At 37.4% G+C, this 19,744-nt stretch overlaps 1 protein-coding gene across 1 annotated transcript in view; it reads left to right on the forward strand.

Annotated features, from left to right (window-relative positions):
- LOC139465728 (TGF-beta receptor type-1-like) overlaps positions 1-18,009 on the forward strand; it is a 29,769-nt gene extending 11,760 nt beyond the window's left edge. The window contains exons 4-10 of the mRNA XM_071247554.1: positions 2,722-2,961; positions 4,777-5,007; positions 9,136-9,303; positions 10,385-10,465; positions 11,462-11,659; positions 12,189-12,319; positions 14,816-18,009. Coding sequence (XP_071103655.1) covers positions 2,722-2,961; positions 4,777-5,007; positions 9,136-9,303; positions 10,385-10,465; positions 11,462-11,659; positions 12,189-12,319; positions 14,816-14,941 — 1,175 coding nt within the window. The 3' untranslated portion in view covers positions 14,942-18,009. The remainder of the gene's footprint in view (positions 1-2,721; positions 2,962-4,776; positions 5,008-9,135; positions 9,304-10,384; positions 10,466-11,461; positions 11,660-12,188; positions 12,320-14,815) is intronic.
- The last annotated feature ends 1,735 nt before the right edge of the window (positions 18,010-19,744 follow it).

Consider the following 19,744-nt stretch of genomic DNA (forward strand, 5'->3'; position numbering starts at 1 on the left):
AAAGCAATTCCCCGGGACTGGTTGTTGCCTTTGTTATTTTTTTTCCCCATGAGTACCCAGATGGTATAGCAGAAATCTAGACTAGTTCGTGACCCGTACTGCGCCGCGCCATTCATAAGCGCATTTGTCACTTTTATTGATCGTATACATGGTATAAGGGTGTATGGTCACATTAATCAACAAAATGAAATACAGTTTTAGAAATAATAAGGAAATGTACGTTTCTTTGTGGGTAGCATCGGTAATGGTGACAAAGTTTTGATAAGTCTCTTGCTTGGTAATTTTACGATTCTGTTAACATGGTTAAATGCTACAGCAAATGAATGAAAACAAAATGCAAGTATCATAATTACAATCTACCAAAGTTATATGTATAATTTTAGGCAGCTGCCTTCTTCGAGGAATGTATCTGTGAATATCCACACAAAGGAACAATATCCCATACATCTGCAGCTGTACAAAGAAACTTATTCGATGTCACTTGTCTCTGTAACAATGAAATATTTTAAAATATCTATAGCGTTTAGGGATATTATAACACATGTTCGTTTCTCAACTGATCTCTCAGTTTGTTTCAGTTGTTTCACATAGGTGTCAAGTCTCAAAGGTCAGCTGAGAAAGCCCATATGACAACTATTTTCGTAATGTCCACGGTTCTTTTAAAAAATCCATAAAGTTAGGTAACAATGAGCAATAGATCAACGTATCAACGTATTATCGGTTAACCCTTTGAACAAAGTATGTTGTTTTTACATCGGCACTTCACGCCATGATATGAGTGTATTCCGTCTGCTTTAGTCATGTTAGTAAACCTACACATGTAAACACTTACTGTTCACATATCCACTGTGCAAGATAACAATGATTAATCAATCAAAAGAATTTCTGTTGATCCTTTGACGGCTAGAAATGATCTGTTGATTTACAAAAATGTAAATCGACTTATCAATCATCTCTTGCTGGCCTGCCACATGCATATAACATTATATATATATACATAACACACAATTCACCTCACCCCAAACCTGCATTTAGATTGAATAATTAATCCCGACACAAGAAATGCCTAATAGGGACCTTTATCAGGTAATCTGAGTGGTGCTACCACTAATTATATCAGTAATAGATTCATTAACTGAGCATTAAGTGAATGACAACAAATACACATGTGTAAGGTTATACCAGAAAACATGGATGACAACCGGGTGAGTACCGGGGTAGTAATCGTATTATCCACGCAATCCAAAATCTGAAAATGCTTTCACTGCAGAGATACTTTTTTTATTATTAAACTATTACCATCTGGGTTATTTCCAAACAAGGACATCCGATGAGCTTCAACCGTTCTTTTTGTTTGTTTGTTTAGGCTGAAGAAATTAATGAACATGCGCCCTTTGTCGAAATTTTCATAGATCACGGGCAAACAATCAATGTGCAAAAATGTATAAAACAAATATTTAGCTGTCCTTGCAGACAGTAGCCCAGTTTCTTGTCACGCTCAGTTGCGTTAGCGAGCAAATCGACTCCCGGCAAATAGTGAGCCCTCTTGGACAGTGTTAGACAGCTGAGAAGAAGCTAGAGATTAGTGCCCCTTTAAAAATATTTTATATAGGTCACCTGTCTAAGGAACACTGCATATATCCTCAAGCTATTTCCTGTAGTCATGTTTTTAACTTCTTTGCAATGAACATATTGTTCATGCAGTTGGATCAATCTCACTAGAATTAGATCTCAGTTCTCACTACAGCTCAACGAAGAACTGAGGACATCCCATTATGGGACATGTCAGGACGACCTTTCATCCCACCAATCAGTGGATTGCTTGCCAGATTGAGAAAGTGAAAGACTGAATGTGTTTACTAATAATGCAACCTCTAAAAAAGTAAACATGGGGTATTTCTAACGACAGTTACAGGCTGTATAACCGATTCCATCAAAATCATCTATCCCATGCTTTTCAATGAGGTAAACATTTGAAATGGAAGAGACTTTCCATCGCCCATGGGAAGAACTGCCATGCAATTTTGGCCATCTATGAGACTTTCAACAATTTCTTTCGTTCAGGTTTAAAATTTTGAATCAATATTTTTCCAAATGGAAGTCAGTTGAATTGTACTTGGCAGTTTGAAACCAGTGCCATAAAGAGAGAGAAAACTGCTTTCTGATTGGATAGTGTCGAATTCTTGTTAGTCATTTCATTGGTAGGTCTAAGTTCTTGAAAAGTCGTTCTGATGTGACCAATAATGGGATATCCTTAAATCTTTGTTTAGCGGTATTGAGAACTGAGATCTGATTTTATTGAGATTTGTAGTTGGATTGACCAAAATCGAAACATTCTTTATGACTCAAAATTGGGTAAATTGGAAAAAACTTAATACAATGTAATAAGGATTGTTATGTTTGCATACATGCTATGTTTTTTTTAAATATGTTGAATGTTTTTCCAAAATAATCATATTTTCGAATCGAGTTCAGCTGTCATGCAAGTAACCTAATTTCAAATGTTTCATGTTTATCTGACATGCACTGATGTAACTGACATTGTTCAAAGCAGCATTAAAGCTGACTCACTTATCTTTTTTCTCACAATAGTCTTTATCATTGTTACAAAAATGGATTATAAGCACATTTGAGCATGTTAGATGAAGAGAACTTATTTTTTGTAAATTGTTGCAGCCTATTTTGTCAAGAGCGTTAATTATTCACTCTCAACTTCATCAGGTATACAGAAAACCTCGAGTGACCTGGATGCTGTGCAGCTGATGGCGCTGATTGCTGTTCCTATAGTGCTTGTGTGTGCCCTCTTCCTGGCTAGCTTCTTCGTGTATCAGCAGTACAGGAAGACCCGTGCACCATCACACCATGACACAGAGCGCAGTATGGAGACCAATCCACTGGTAGCTGGGCAACCACCTTCACTGCAGCAGCTCTATGATTGGTCACATTCAGGATCCGGGTCAGGTAGGGCAATAATTGAACATATATCCCGTTAATTCAGGGTTTTATTTGCTTGTTGGGTACATGGTTGTGAGAAATATCTGACGTAGGTATCATTGGGGATTTACCTGGGTTATTATTTGGGGGGTCGTAATGACTTCCAACCTTTAATTTTAGGAGTCACAGGTTTAAAAATGGGGATCCCAAACTACAAAATAGGCGTGCCAGAGAAATGTAACAAAATGAATATAACAATGTTAAATCAAACAAAACAACTTTATTCATTACCATGATTACTTGTTTTTATTTTACTCCGGTATGGTAATATCATATAATTTTCACAAATTTGTTTTGCCATGAGTTAAAAATCGATATGGAATTCCCAAACTGCAACTACAAGTGCTAGCACTAGAGGATTGTGTCTTCGGTGTATAGAGGATATTTCATGTGTCGAGTGAAATATCATGTTTCTCTCACCGAGTGACGGGGGGAAAAGGAGATATTTTCAGGAGTGGCCTGAAAATATCTCCTTTCCCCCCCGTCACGAGATGAGAGAAACATGATATTTCACTCAACACATGAAATATCCTATTTATTATATACTTTTGGTGTAGTTGTCTGCAGGAAGATTAAATTATTTCATTACAAATGTAAAACCTTCAGGCGTAAATTCTCCCTACATAACACACATGGACGGTTTTCCACCCCCTGTAAGTATGACTAAAAATGTAGTTCCGTCTTTGCTAAATCTTAAAAATATAAACAAAAGTAACCAAAAATATTTGACGTCACTAAAATTCTTTAGTATACATTTGGATATGATTATATACAAAATCAACTTCATCACAAAATAAATTTCAAATCAATGAGACGGTTGTTCGAAGCGAAAGAATACATGCAATTCAAGTAACAAAATGGCGCTTTGCGAAATGTAAAGTATTGACTGACAAATAAGAAGAGAAATTCACAGTATAATACAAATCATTTTCAACAAAATAACAAACGGTAAGAATCGGTATTAACTACATAAATGACCATCTGTCATTATATGACTTGTCAACGTTGAACTGACGTAAATCAACAGTTTGTGTACGAGCTGTCTCGTGTAGGCCAACATAGTTCCATCAACGTGTTATGTTCACTGCAGTGAAATATCAGGTGTTATGTTCACTGCAGTGAAATATCAAGTATTATGTTCACTGCAATGAAAATATCACTTTTCTCAACTTCAGAAAACTCAGTCTTTCACACTGAAGTATATAATAAAATGAAATATTTGAATGATTAGGTATGGAAATTTTTTAAATGGTACCAAATTATGAAATTTTCTGATGCACTCAGTAGTCTTTTTGGCATTCATTTTCATGTTTTAGGTGTATAAGACACAGGATTTTACATCCAGTAAATTTCTGCAGTTATTAAACAATGGCAGCATGATGGTATTAATAACCTTTATTTAATTACCACTTTTAAGTGTGACCATGTCCCTGGTCACTCTGTGGGAAGGGTTGATGCCCATGCTAATGCTACCAGTCACTGGTTTGTCCGGTCCTAGCATTTTTTATGTTATGATATAGCTGAAGGGTGTTGATTATGGCCAAAAACAACATTCACACAATTATCATGATCATGAAGACTAGATTTCCTTGATTCAAAAACTGTTTAGAGTCATACGAAATCAGTCTTAATTATTTACTCCTTTACTCTTGTTGACTATTGGTTATATGCCATGTTGAATGACAATTCGATGAGAAACTTTTTTACTTATTTCAACTCTTCACTGTAAATCCTGTTTTGAAATTTGTTTGAAAAGACCTACCATGAAAACCCTATGTTTAGGCTTGCCCCTTCTGGTCCAGAGAACAATTGCGCGACAGATTCGCCTGTGTGAGATCATTGGCAAGGGGAGGTACGGTGAGGTGTGGCGTGGCAACTGGAGATGTGAGAGTGTGGCGGTGAAGATCTTCTCATCTCGTGAGGAGCGGTCCTGGTTCCGCGAGGCTGAGATCTACCAGACCGTGATGCTGCGCCATGAGAACATACTTGGCTTCATCGCTGCTGACAACAAAGGTAGGACAACACAATCCCCATAAGTTCAGCCAAGACATTTTGGGATACGTGGCCAAGTGGATGAGGTATCTCAATGTGCACCCTTAGCTTCCAGGATTCACTAGTCATGGGTTTGGATCCCAGATAATTCGCTGATTGTTTTGCGCCAGGTTCTATCATCTACCACCTGGCTGACTTTGTGTTTACTGTGGGGAGTCCGGGTTGAATTGGTCCCCAGCAACCTATGCTTTTGGTACAAGGTGACTTAATCAGCTTATGTTGTCTGAGGACAACCTTAAATTTTTGCAGATCTTTAGTCCAATTTGATTAGTAGTGGGACAATACAACGATGTATCGGTGGATCATGATTTTGTCCCCTTGGCATAAAATGCTGAGGGATATATACAGTGTTTGAATTTTTTTTAAAAATACCAGGCTGCCATCAGGACCCACAGATTTTAGAAGCTGCAGGCCCTCATTAAAAACACTGCAGCTTATTGTGGCAAATAAATTGACACACAAATTTACTGCAGGCCATAAGGACCCATACAAATTTGAAACTACGGGCCCAAAACCACATCTACCTGCCATGGGCCTAGGGGCAGGTGCTTGTTTTGATCACTGGATATACAATCATCATCTCCGTTTCCAGAGCATAACTTGAAAACCATCAAGAAATTTTAACTTGGTATGCGTATTAACCAGGGACTGAAGTAGTGCCTTTTGTTATTGTAGGGGCTTGGGGGGATTTGTCATCTTCTGATGACTGTTGTTAACTTCTCGATACAAGTATCAATCACAGTCACACACTAAGTATAAAATATTGATTCTTACACTAAATGTATGCTTTGACAAATGTTGCACCGAACACTAATTAGTTGTGAACATTAGTAATGAAAACGTTAATATTTTCATCCATTGCACCATAGTTGATACTGCCAAATCGCAATTGTGCCAGGTATATGGCCATCTTGTCTATGAAAAGAATGGCTTATGCTCCAAAGATGAGAGCACATGCAAGTGTCGTGATACATATCGCATCATAAACAAGGCATTGTTATATGTATCACATTGCACAGTTGGGGTATCGTCCCAGCCCTCATTTTGATAATGTATTTGTTACAAGTGATTAATATGGTTTTGACAAAAAATAATCATCGTGAGTATGACCTATCCATCTACCAGCAGTGTATACTTTCTTGTCCTGATTTACATCACACTTTAGCATAGGCTCTTCATGATTGTTCGTTCCAAGTACCATGCATCCATTTGTCAGTGTTTTTGTTCAGTCATGGTAAATTGCTCTTAATGCTAAATCATGTGATTTTCATTATATTATGGCTTAGGAATGGACAAATTCATCATTTGTGGTTAGAAATAAATTTACATCTGATGCTTTGTGATGAAACATCATTTTCAGTTAATAATCTGCACAAGTAGACTTTGTCTCCAGACAACTGAATTTTTACTGTTTATTTTGATATTTCCACACCCATGGACATGGATAACAGCTGACATTTTATATACTGCAAACAATGAATGAAAGCGACAGAACCTTTAGTGCCTCTGCTCATACTCACCAACCCTTACATTTTTGTTGATATTCATAATATTATTTTATCAAATCCGTGACAAACATGACTTTTTACATGTTGATTTACACAATGTGTAGGAAAACAAATTTGTTCAGATTCCAAAGTGATATTGAACATGTATGTTTCCTTAGCTCTATGTAACTGAAATTTGCGGCATTTATTCAAAATTGAGTACTGGGCACATTTTTGCCTTGAACTCTTGTATGAGATGTCAATTTACAGTTGGATTATGAGTTGTTTTTTTTATACTCTGACATCTGTTATGTTGGAAAATAATCTAACAGGTGGTGTTGTTGCAGGATTCAGAATTAGTGACCTGTAAGCATGACGTCAGATCGGAACCTTTGAATTGTATTTTATGTATGTTACCATTGTAATTTCATAAATACAAAGGCATCGTGACCTATGGGGTTAGTTTTCATGTGAATGTTGGTGATATGTTGACATTGATAATGACAGACTAACAAAAACGTTTACAGCTGCTCATCTGATTCTGGTTTCTGACAATCTGTGCAGTAGCTGAATCCAGGTTCTGTCAGAATATGCGAGGCTTCTGTATTTGGGAGGGGTGGAGAGGATCTTAACATATTAAATGCTCATGCTAATAATCACCGCAAACTGTGTAATACATCCCAGTATAGCCACTAGTCTGGCTAGCGAAAAGTTGTAGTTGAGAGCAGGGTAATGACTTCTTCTACAAGCACTGTCAGTCTGAAATGAATTTTTAAATTTAGCTAATGGTGCCTACCTACCCTTGCCCTGGGGGTGGCCTGCTCCATATAGGCTTCAATCGCACCCTTCCCTTGAAGTTCCTCAGTATCTCTCCCAACCCTGCTGCTAAAAGCTGTTTTAGAAAGCTGATTTTTGTGTTCTTTGGCTTTCAGGGCGGTCGGGTAGCCTAGTGGTTAAAGTGTTCACTCGTCACACTGAAGACCCGGGTTCGATTCCCGACATGGGTACAATGTGTGAAGCCCATTTCTGGTGTCCCCCGTCATGATATTGCTGGAATACTGCTAAAAGTGGCATAAAACCATGCTCGCTCACTCACTCACTCACTCACTCACTCACTCACTCACTCACTCACTCACTCACTCACTCACTCACTCACTCACTCACTCACTCACTCACTTTTTGGCTTTCATGATTGCAGGATAAAATGAGGTGAGGTGAATTGGAGTTTAACGTTGCATTCAAGATTATTGCACATATTTAGCGACGTGAATGCAAGTGTGTCTGGCTGCTTGTACTAGTCCAGACTAATGCTGATTTTATAGTGCTAGCCCACTGAGATACCGTGTCACAGTTTAACAAGGTTGCCCCCTCAGATACCGAATACTGACTCCGAGCCGACCTGTCCTTGTTTTAGCCCCTTAATGTTGAAGACTAGGCAGGGTAACAGCAAGTACCATCTTTTAACAGCTTTTGGTATGTTGCGGCCTGGGATTCCTCAATTCTCTTCTGACTAGCTCTTCCTGATTGCTTTCTCCGTTTCAGAAAGTGGAACACTCAACTCATAGTCTATGATACAAGATGCTTGAAATTCATTAGTCAGATAAGCATTAGTAATCAGCTTATAACAGGTGACATTTATGTCTGCAGAAACTGTCTTGAATTGAATCAGTAGTCAGATATTGTACTTTAAATGTTAAAAAAGGCTAACTAGCTAGCGCAGTGCTTCAGGTTACTAAGGTACGAGAAGCCTGGGTTATTGACCTTTGAAAATAAACCAAAATCCTTTCCATTTCTGATCCCTTGCCTTACATTGCTGATAACTGAATGTTGGTTTTACGCCGCTTTTAGCAATATTCCAGCAATGTCACGACATGGACACCCGAAATGGGCTTCACACATTGTACCCATGTGGAGAATTGAACCAAGGTCTTCGGCGTGACAAGTGAATGATTTAACCACTAGGCTATCCTACCGCCCAGGTAACTTGTAAATGATTGTGACAAACCAATGATTGATATGAGCAATGTCCTATACCGTCAGCGGTATGATGAACCAAACCATCCAGTCTGACCACACCCCATTCATTATCCACCTCTAATGTCAAGCATAGCTTCCTTGGGACCAAAATTATCCCGGAATCCTCATCACCCTGAAGCTCTGCCAACAGGGTCATATATTCTTCCTTGCATTGTTTGTTCATGTGTGTATACTACTACCAAAGTCTGTGTAGGTACAGACAATTGACTGAACCATTAGGCTACTGACAAGATAATAGTTTGCTTTATGCTGGCCACAGACCATAGGACTAACTGTTTAATGGTCCCAGGGATTTACATGGTGTCGATATATTTCAAAGCTAGGAGATTCTCATTTTAGGGGTCAGATGCCTTAGCCAATTATACATATGGATTTTGATGTTAGATTAAAGAAAATCAATCACTGATATGTTGAATTTAATGTATTTCTTCCCAGAATAGAAATGTAAGTTAAATGTAACGTGCAATTTGGTTCTTTGTTGGCATCCATTCTCGGTTTGTATGGCACAATATTTTGCTTCCCGTAAACACCAGTGTCCCCTGTCACTTGTACATGTTTGTTTCAGACAATGGCACCTGGACACAGCTGTGGCTCATCACGGACTACCACGAGAATGGATCACTGTTCGACTATCTCAATAGACAGCCTGTCACCCCTGCACAGATGATTAAGCTAGCCCTGTCTGCTGCAAATGGTCTCTCCCATCTTCATATGGAGATTCTTGGTCAGCAAGGTGAGATAGTTGCTGGGAACCTGCTTGGTCAGAGAAAGTCTGAGTAGTGCCAGTAAGGATCTTGTGCATTCTTTTGTTTTAAAGATGCAAGCTGTATCAAGGTTACGTATCTAAGATCAGACTTTCGAGGATCCAGCAAGAAAATGTGGTATTGTTTCTGTGACCTAATTCATACGATAGTACCAGAGCAGTGTTTTCTGCAGAACTATGCCAGATGACATATACCCTTCCTCAGTGTTCGAATCAAGTATCAAAGGGGTCGCAAATTTGATAGGAAATGAATGTAAAAAAGTAGTAGACCTCAAGAACCCCAGACTGGACTAATCAGTCTATGCATATTACAATCAAAATCACGTAACAAAATCAACATCCAGTTGATTTCGGTCGATTGCATTATTTGTAAAGCATGTGTATCACCAACTTGGCTTCAACAACTATTTCCCAAATCTTTTCATGTTTTTAATCCAGGTTCACTTCACAAGGGGGTGCCTGTTTTATCACGATGTAGCTTTTGATCATTGATCAGATGGCCTTGACTGGGCGCCTCCATTTTGTTTGAAGCAATGCAAGTGATATGAGAGGTGTAATCCGATTGGTCAATAGGAGGGACATAGGAAGGCCATAGAAGGGACATAACTCGTAATATCCACTGGTGGTGTTACAATTGAGGCTAGGAATTCCAACCTAGTCATGCAAGGGTGGAAACTGGACTTTTACAGTCAGTTAACTCCTTTGCCTGGAGAAGATGTTAGATAATATGAGCAGCCAGAAGAAACTAAGTTCTAGTATCTAAGCATTAACATGATTAAGAGCGTTTTTCTCCCTCATACTATGCCTCTGTTTTTATGCCTAAATTTAATTCATGGGTTTGAGTTCAGTTCTGAAACTTGAGCATCTAAATCATGAAATTATTCAATTCTGTTCAAGTATGAAACAGCTGTAAATTCGTTTTTAATGATTGTAGTTTTAGAGTAACTACAATTCATTGTCAACAATAATTTCTGCCTTGTCATGTTGTATAATTATGGTAATTTCTGCTGACTCTTAATGTCCTTTTACACTGTTTTGATTCTGTCTCCAGGTAAACCAGCTATTGCCCACAGAGACCTGAAGAGCAAAAATATTCTAGTCAAAGCAAATGGCTGCTGTATAGCTGATTTAGGTGAGTCAATACTGGTATTTCCACTGATCAGTATTGATCAATGATTGATTGATTTTCTGATGGTACAATGGTTGAACTATGGGTGAATTATGAACAAATGACATTTGATGTGTAATATCATATTTGCTGAACCACATAGGACTTGCAGGGTAGACATTCTTTGGTACTTGAAAAGTTTTTTATATCTGCATTGGTGTATGATTAGGCAGCTTTCATCCCATGTTATGGTCATCTTTGCTGCATAATAAGTTATAAAAGAGACAACTGCCTCAATGTTCCAGTGGATAGAGCATCTACCGGAGAGCGGGAGGCCAGTGGTTCAATCCCAGGCCTCGTCATATCAAAATATGTCAAAAGATGGTACTTGTTGTTACCCTGCCTAGCGTTTAGCATTAATGGAATAAAACAAAGACTTGTCAGCTCGGTGTCAAAACACTTTGTCTGAGTGGGGTATTCATGTTAAGGTGTGGCATGGTATCTCAGTGGAACTGGCATTTACCTGGACTATGCAAACAGCCACACACATATACGTGCTTGCATGTTGCTAAATAAGTGCAATAATCTTGAATGCGACATTTCACCCTATTTCACCTGTCAAACAGGAGCAGTAGGATCTTCTGGGGGCTTCAGTGTTACAATACACCACGAGAAACAGAATTGATTCCCCTAAAGTGTTAAACCACTTCGTGTCTGCTTTTGTTTTATTGCTAAAGGCTGTATACAGCCTCATCCTTTGTTTAGGAGACAGTGATCCTTCTTTACGCCATCTATTATTGCAGTGATTAAGGGTTAGAATAGGCCCCCAGCAACCTATCCTTGTTATAAGAGGCGATTTAATGGATCGGTTTGTCAAGCTTGGTGACTTGATCATTATTTCATGTTATATGGATGGAATTATTTTTAGTCTGTTGTTATATGACAACAGAGCAGTGATTGTAGTCATGTTTCAGGTTTTATTGATTTTACATAATAGTCCTACTGTAATACATATTGCAGGTCTGGCAGTACGCCATGACTCCAAGACAGACCAAGTGGACATTGCTCCCAACAACCGTGTGGGGACGAAACGTTACATGGCCCCTGAGGCTCTGGACGAGTCCATCAACATGAATCATTTTGAATCCTTCAAGAGGGCAGACGTGTACTCATTTGGGTTGGTGTTGTGGGAGATTGCACGCAGATGCATGATCGGAGGTATGCTTGTGAACATTGTTCTCTCATTGTTGAAGAAGATTTGAGACCTGATATTGACACCCCTGAAGATCCGGCGTAGAATAGGTCTTCAGCAACCCATGCCTGCCATAAAAGGCAACAATGCTGGTTGTAAAAGTCGACTAATGGGATCGGGTGGTCAGGCTCACTGACTTAGTTGATACATGTCATCACATCCCAATGATGCAGATCAATGCTCATGATGTCAGTCACTGGATCGTCTGGTTCAGACTTAAACCTGTTATTGTCTTCAGATATAAGATGTCAAAGGCATTCTATATTAACTACTCTTTTTAAAATCCAACCCTGAACTTTAAATGTTTATTAGTAGGGTCTTAGTAGTAAAATCTGGGGTTTTGATTCCGAAATGCTCTTTGTCAGTCCCAGTTACAGCTCAGGGTTTACTCCTCATTGCTCAGCTTAACATTTGTTTGGTACTCTCACAATGTGTCATTCAAAATAGGAATCTCAAGATATTGATGTGTAATCATCTGTTTTACATTTGTTTCAGGCATTTTTGAGGAGTACCAGATGCCTTACTATGACCTGGTGCCCCCAGACCCGTCCCTAGACGACATGAAGAAGATAGTGTGTAACGACAAGCATAGGCCAGCCATTCCAAACCGCTGGCAGACATTTGAGGTGGGCACATTGTCTAGTGTTGCTGGGTGAAGGTTACCTAGGTTTTTACCGTATATGACCGCGTATAAGCCAAATTTTGAGGACCAGAAAAAAGATTCTGTAGAAAGGGGTTGGCTTATCCATATACACTTTCATGATAGTATTTTTCAGATCATGATCTGTCAGAAACATCGCCTGAATGTCGGTCCGATAGATTACAACTTCCCAAAAGTTTGGAAGTTGCCATGACTAGAGCCATTATTGTTATAAATTATCAATAAAGTTATTATTATACACCAATGTTGTCATTATTAAAAAAATGTTATGCATTTTACTACTTCAGATAATAAGTTTTTAATTGAATGTTCAAAGTTTATCGTTCTTCATAAACTCCACAATCTGTACATGTAACAATATATGTAATTCACAGTATATAATCCCCAGATGAAATCGCCAATAGCTATTACGTACGTTTTTCAAAGCTCATAAATTGATAGTGAACAAATGTCTACCTTTATTGAAAGAGGCAAATAAACAACTGTATTCGCGAGTTATTATGTTCGCCATTTGCAAAAACATGTGATCAGCTGTTTCCTGTGACGTCACAAACGGTGACCACAGTGATAGCTTCCTGTTGTTTAAAAAGCAACACGGTATACAAGGAAATGAGCACTGATAATTACGGGCCGATTGGTATTGTCATGTTGTTTACACAAACATTTTCAAGTTGTGGGTGCTTAGCGATCGTGTTGGGAGTAGGGGCTTCATTCCTTTGTTTTCAAGAGATTAGTTTAATAAACTGGAGAAGCCTTCGAGTAAGTGATGGTCATTCAATGTGTTCATAGTATGATAGTTTATTTAATTCAATTGGATTAACATACAATAGTGGTGTAAAGGGGGTTATGAAAGTTGGTATATTTTTACTGACTGACAATCTCATCACGAATTTGAAACGAAAACGCCATGCTTACGATGCTGAATTCAAACTGCGAGTCTTCGCTCTAGCTGATATATTTTTTCACGGGTTCATAATACTATAGATACACCGATTCACAAAATGGCGCTTCGTTGTTGATAACAACATATATAACGATCATTATGAGATTAAAAAACCCCAAGAGAAACAGCTTCCCACATTATGAAAGTGGATGACTGGTTTGTTAAATCTTTATTAGAAATAATGACTTTTTCAATATAATTACAACATTTTTCATCTTATATTTTTTAATATCTGCGAGTACCGGCACATGTCTTGCAGTGCGACTTCGCAGTGTTTTTTGCCTTTCACTTCCTGGTTCGGCTTATCTGCGGGTCATATCATTTTCTCTCGTATTTCAATGGTCAAGTTAGCACCTCGGCTTATCTACGGGGTCGGCTTATCCGTGGTTATATACAGTACACTGGAAAATGTATATAGAAATAGGGGACACCTTGTCACACAGCTTGTACCCAGCCCCTTAAAAGGGGACAAGACTCAAGTCAGTTGGTAATCCTAGCAAGTCATTATCAGCTATTCAGAATTTGAGGATGTGCGTAATGTAAACTACATTTATAATGAACACACTTAAAATTATCTGACAGATATACCAAACATATTTTTGGTCCTGGCCATTTGCTGTATATATGCTTAAAACGAACTACAGTTAAAACAAGCTAAAGTCAGGGGTCCCTTTGAGTTTGTTATAATCGTATTTTACTGTATCAACCTACCATTTGACGAAGACTGATATTATACAGTGTAATTTGACAATGTCTCTGTTTTGCGTGACACTAGCACAGAGCCTCCTAAAGTTGAAGTTGTGGTAAATCATGAACTACTTTAGAACAGAAATTGTAGGCGAGGTTAAGTACGATGAATTCTTTCGTTAGATAATACTTAACGATCTTAGATGTGGAAAGTTTTAGTTGCTCTTAGAGCAAAAGAGATAATATCAGCACCTGTGATGTAGTATTTTAAAAGTGACAGACAAATTCCATTCCATTTGTCATTGATTTATTATTTTCACTTTGGTATACATGGTGAAGCTATCACTTATGGAGTTCTTTTGATATAATCAAGTCAAATATACAATGTTCAACATTAAGTTTTTGCAAGCCTGTTATTATCCCTTGCCACAAAGTTCAGAGTTCGTCTGTCCATGCGTTTGTACATCCTTATCTAAGATATTCTTGTCAAGACTGAGTTTGAATATTGGTCAATTGCTTTTTTACAGAGTTACAGCCCTTGTTCCATGTTATTTTACTTGGTGCTTAGTGTCGGCAATTGGGACAAGTTTTCTCAGAAACTGCTGAAGTTAGCTTATCTAAGAGATACTTATCAAGACTGAGTTATTTTTTCCAGAGAAGGGGTCTTTCATGTGTATTAATTTCACATGTAATCATTTTTACTGATGACATAAAGCAGTCTAAGTGCCTATCTCTAGTGTGCCCCATTTTGCGGGGGATATTAATAACGCTGTTTACTTCTTGTTTTTATTTTACCTAGTTTATGCTGACTACAAGTGCCTTACATTTCAGGCCCTGCATGTTATGGCTAAGCTTATGAAGGAGTGCTGGTACCCCAATGCTGCTGCTCGACTGACAGCACTGAGGATCAGAAAGACACTGGCAAGTCTTGCTGCCCAAGAAGACATGAAAGTGTGAATCTGATGATCTTACAATGGTAACCTATTGACATTTGGACTGCAATGATGCCGAGCCAACGAGACCATCCTCTTCAGTGTGATCAAGTCTATAATGTATGTGTGTTACGGCAAGAGTGGATAATGTAGAGAAGATGGACAATCCGGTGAGAAGAAGTCGTAGTGGGATATCAGAAGAATGTATTTTCCTTTCATGTATTGTACGTTGTAAATTTGTTTTAAGAGCCTACGTTATCAATTGGCTACAAATCGGTTGGCATTATGATTTGCATGTTGAACTAATTATGAAGGAGATGATCTTGAAGAACTGTCTTACAGCAAGTGTGGGCATGGCAATTTTGATTTAGTGTGTCATGAAGTAGTTGGTGTCAGGATGGAAATACGTGCTTTTGTTATATATATGAAGCAAGAGGAGTCAAGTTCCTCTTCAAACCTTATCAGGGTTTAGCGGTATGTGTATGTGGACTGATAGCCACTGTATGCACTAACCTCAGAGAATATGTCTGACAGAATACCCTGTTTGATTCTCCACATGCAAACTTGTGAAGTCAGTTACTGAGATCCAATGCTCCTGGTTGCAGTATCTATTACTGTGTAGACTATACTTCCATTCTCCATGTTCACTCATGGAGAGAAAATAGTTGGAGCTCTGTTATTAAGTTGGCAGATTTCTGTTCATTACAACATAACACTTGACTAATGAAAGAAGCTTAGAATCAGAGCATAGACCTAAATGTCAAAATATACTTGCTTTGTTATTGATAAGTGTTACAAGGGAGATGTTGTAGCGACTAAGGGGTATAGCTTCACCTCCATGACAGTCAGTAACAAGATGGACTGAAATTGTTGTTTCAGATGTTATATGATTTGAGAAAATAACAATATGATTTCACTATGTGATGATCATTAAGATCCACAGCTTCACTAGCTGGACAACAAAGGCTGAGAGTTGGTTGGGAAGCGTGTCGCACTACAGACCCAGTTTCCATTCATCTGTTGAGTACAATGTGTTCTCATATTCTCAAATGGGATGTTCCTGGGATGTTGCTAAAATTGGTATATATATAAGACCTTGCTCCATACTAAAGAGAAGGATTTTGGTGAAAATGGTGAACCAAAATGGGTTGGGTACTGATGAAGAGAGACAACTTACTTACAGAAAGAAGCGTGGTACATGTACCTTGTTTCTCCAAAGATGAATTGTGTAGCATCAAGCCACTTGAAGTACTGTATTTGCCATATTGCCCGACTAGCTTCTAGACAACCTGTAACTAATCTTTATGACCACCACATACTGAGCTTGAAAATTTACATGAGTTTCCATATTTTCTTGCTTGTGATATTGCTGGAATATTTGCTGAAGGTCAGCGAAAAATCCAACTCAACACACCATATTTTCTTGTGTGCATTTACAAAAAAACAACAGAAATGTGAAAAGGGTATATTGTTGCCTCGTAACCCTTATAAATAATGTTTCAGTTTCATCAACATTTGTGTGTGTTACCTGTCTCTGGCAATAAAACTAGCTTGTGTATGTTTTTAAGAAGGTTTGTCAATTGGTTTAGAATCAGTACTTTTACAGAATTGTTAATTAAACTCTTCCAGGATTGACCAGCTATAAAACAGATGATTTTATGTAAAATAAATCCTGTGAATAACAGAATTACTGTCTCTTGATATTACAAATACGATTTTTATGGTGGTTATTTGTTATCCGATTATACATCATGTTTGACTGAAAACACAACCCACGCAATATCACAGTTGCTGATTGGAAACAACATTTTCAAGTAATGTGTCCAATTCTTATGTACATGAACATTTATTAAGATACACATATTTAAACCAAAGATAAAATGTGATCAATCTTGCGATAGGTTTGGAATTACATGTGCCATGATTGATGTCATACTTACTCATCAGTTGGAAATTGTTGTTATTTATTGATGAATCTGAGAGATAAATCTGCTCAGTCAACCTGGGAAAGGGCCTCCCTACCTTTCCTTTATGAGCAAAATACTTGAATACAGTATTTGACTACAGTTTTACTACCAGTGTGTGCATAATACAAGCATACTATGAGCTTCGATTTTATTTCACATCGTGAAGACACCGTGAGCACACAACACGCAAGATGGTCCTGTTATTATTACGCTATCTGGCAATAAAAGTGTTAATTGAGTATCTTGACTTATGTTTGTAATCCATAGATAATACAATCTATACTTTAATCCAAGTTTTCATTCAAGTTTGTTTACATTACTCCGGTGAAATCATGTATGAACTGATTGGCAAATCACATGAACTCAGCGTGAAACAGCTTGTCGTTAGAGATACATAGTCTTCGGTCTTCTTATCACTATTGAAATTTGTATTCAGTTATGATATTTTTAAAACTTAATCATCAGTAGATCGGGGAGAAAATGTGCAGCTGATTACTATTTTACGGCTTTTTTTTTACAAGACAAATAAACTTGTAATCTTATTCTCTGTGCATGAAACATTGTCCAGCATACAGTACACAGATACCATTGAATTTGTAAATCATTGCATCTAGTGATATAAATAATTTCCTGTTTTCATTCTCGAAATGGCAAAACAAGCACACAATATCCTATATTGCTGCCACAACCATAACACAAGATGTGCAGTAAAGCAGTGCACATGTAAAGGGAAGTAACTGCATGCTATAGATTGTGTTGTTTTTTAGAATTGCAGCATTTCACTGTCAAATGCAGAATATATAAAGAGGTTTTTTTTGTTGAATATGGAAATAAAAACAAAATGTGTCCGAGAACCAAGACAGTTTTTTTGGTTTAGCTTATGTGTAGGGAAAATAGCACTTCACTTTGCTCAAGGGAAACTGAAAGTTGTCTCCCTTAGTATTCTTGGCGGAAGCACTGTACATGTGCATTTAGCAAAGGCAGTTTGTTATTGTTGTTATCGTTTCACAATATGAACTGTATCAGAATATTAAGATAGTTAATTTATCACAGTATATGTAGGTGGTCATGAATAAGATTACTAAAATTGTTTACTGAATGGCAAGACAGAATAAATGGCCCCTGAATATGTAATTTGTGAATTCCTTACAGTTGAACTGATGAATCTTATTTTCTCTCCCTAGAGAACAAAATGTGGAATTTTAGGTGATATATTGAAAGATATGACATTTTTGGAAAATCCTTCATTTTCCATGAAGTTGGGTCTCTGAAAGTGTTTATTGTACCAGCATCGTGGCTGAAGACTTTGATACCCAGATCTCTTAGAGGTGTGAGAAACATGGTAGCCTATTGATGATTAGGTTGCTATCCATCTTAATTTTTTCTTGAACAAGTAATGAGGAATCAGTGACCTGATTGGTCTTGGAAGAATATGAATTGAGATTACTGCGTTTACAATAAAATATGATACCGTTATTTGTGTAATCATGAGAACTATTTACAAGCAAATCAGATTTGTGGAGCCAATGCAATTTTCTCATTCTGTGTCTGTGTGTTTCCATAATATGTTGCTTCAGTCAACAGAATGTTTACTTCAGTGTCTACCATATCATTGTTTAGTTGTATATGTTTGTTGATACTATCGGCTGAAGGAACCTGAATGTTGTTTGTAATACGCGCAGCTTATGTTTGTAGTCTAGCATGTTTCTTCATTATGTGTAAATAGCTAAACTGAGCTTTATCAAAGTAATTTTCTGTGTATAAAAGCTTGTCAGAGTTAAAAGTTCTTTAATATTTTGTGAACATTAGCAAATTTTATTTGAGTTGGTGAAGTATGACTGTTACAAGTATTTCAGTGTTTTTAATGTATGCTGAAAATATCAAATTCTGTTATTTAATCAAGGCTAGTACTATTTTATTTAATCCTGAATTACCATTGTGCCGATGTCTTGTATTGTTTTTTTTCTAACGTGATTTGTTGCTCATAATGAGGCTTTAACCAGGGAACAGCCTACATCAGTACCTTCAAGATTCCACAAATTAGGACTGATATGACACACTGGATATGTACTGGGTAATATGAGAAGTATTGGGTGTATTCATTTTTGTCTACGCGAGTGACCAATGCATTATGGAATGTTTTGACTGGTGCTGATTGGTTAAGTTGTTTTTTTATGAGGCCCGTTTCCAGAAGAAATTTGGACAAAGTTTAAAATTGTTTTAATTTTATATTATGAGCATTAGTTACTTAAATTAAACGTCAGATTATTATCCTAACATTGTGTTAATTTATGACAAGTGAAATATATGACCCTAAGTTGTCTATACCTTTTCACCAAATTTCTAGTACCTCATTCCTTCTGCACAAATCAATCTCAGTACATGCAGAGGTGTCCAGTTCGTTTTTGGTATCAATTATATGGATATCGGCAACACTCGGTCAGATACTTATGATTTTACTACTTTTGCATTTCTTACATTTAGGCTTCAAATAAATTTGTTCACTAGAGCTTGATCATCTGAAAACAAATTTTATTTCTGTTCGTGGTTTGATAAGCATTTAAATTGATTAACTTTTGAAATGACTGGATTGCTTATTACAGTGAATACTACATAAATTTTCTGATGATCAAAATATGTTAGGGGCAAGAGCTTTCTGTCAAGAGAAAGCTGTTACGTGCGAAAGAATGGTATGTGTGTTTTGTTGTAAAACAGGTTATGCTATATGCTCTATATGGATTTTATGTGTTCGATACTCCACATGGGGTCTGTAAATATGTAAATAAGTGCTGGTGTATATTGCGTATATATCCTATGTAATATATAGTCACTTACCTAGTTTATTGTGATGTTGCACAAAG

The sequence above is a fragment of the Haliotis cracherodii genome, unplaced genomic scaffold, assembly GCF_022045235.1.
Source record: "Haliotis cracherodii isolate W230 unplaced genomic scaffold, xgHalCrac1.p SCAF_18, whole genome shotgun sequence".
NCBI lineage: Eukaryota > Metazoa > Mollusca > Gastropoda > Lepetellida > Haliotidae > Haliotis > Haliotis cracherodii.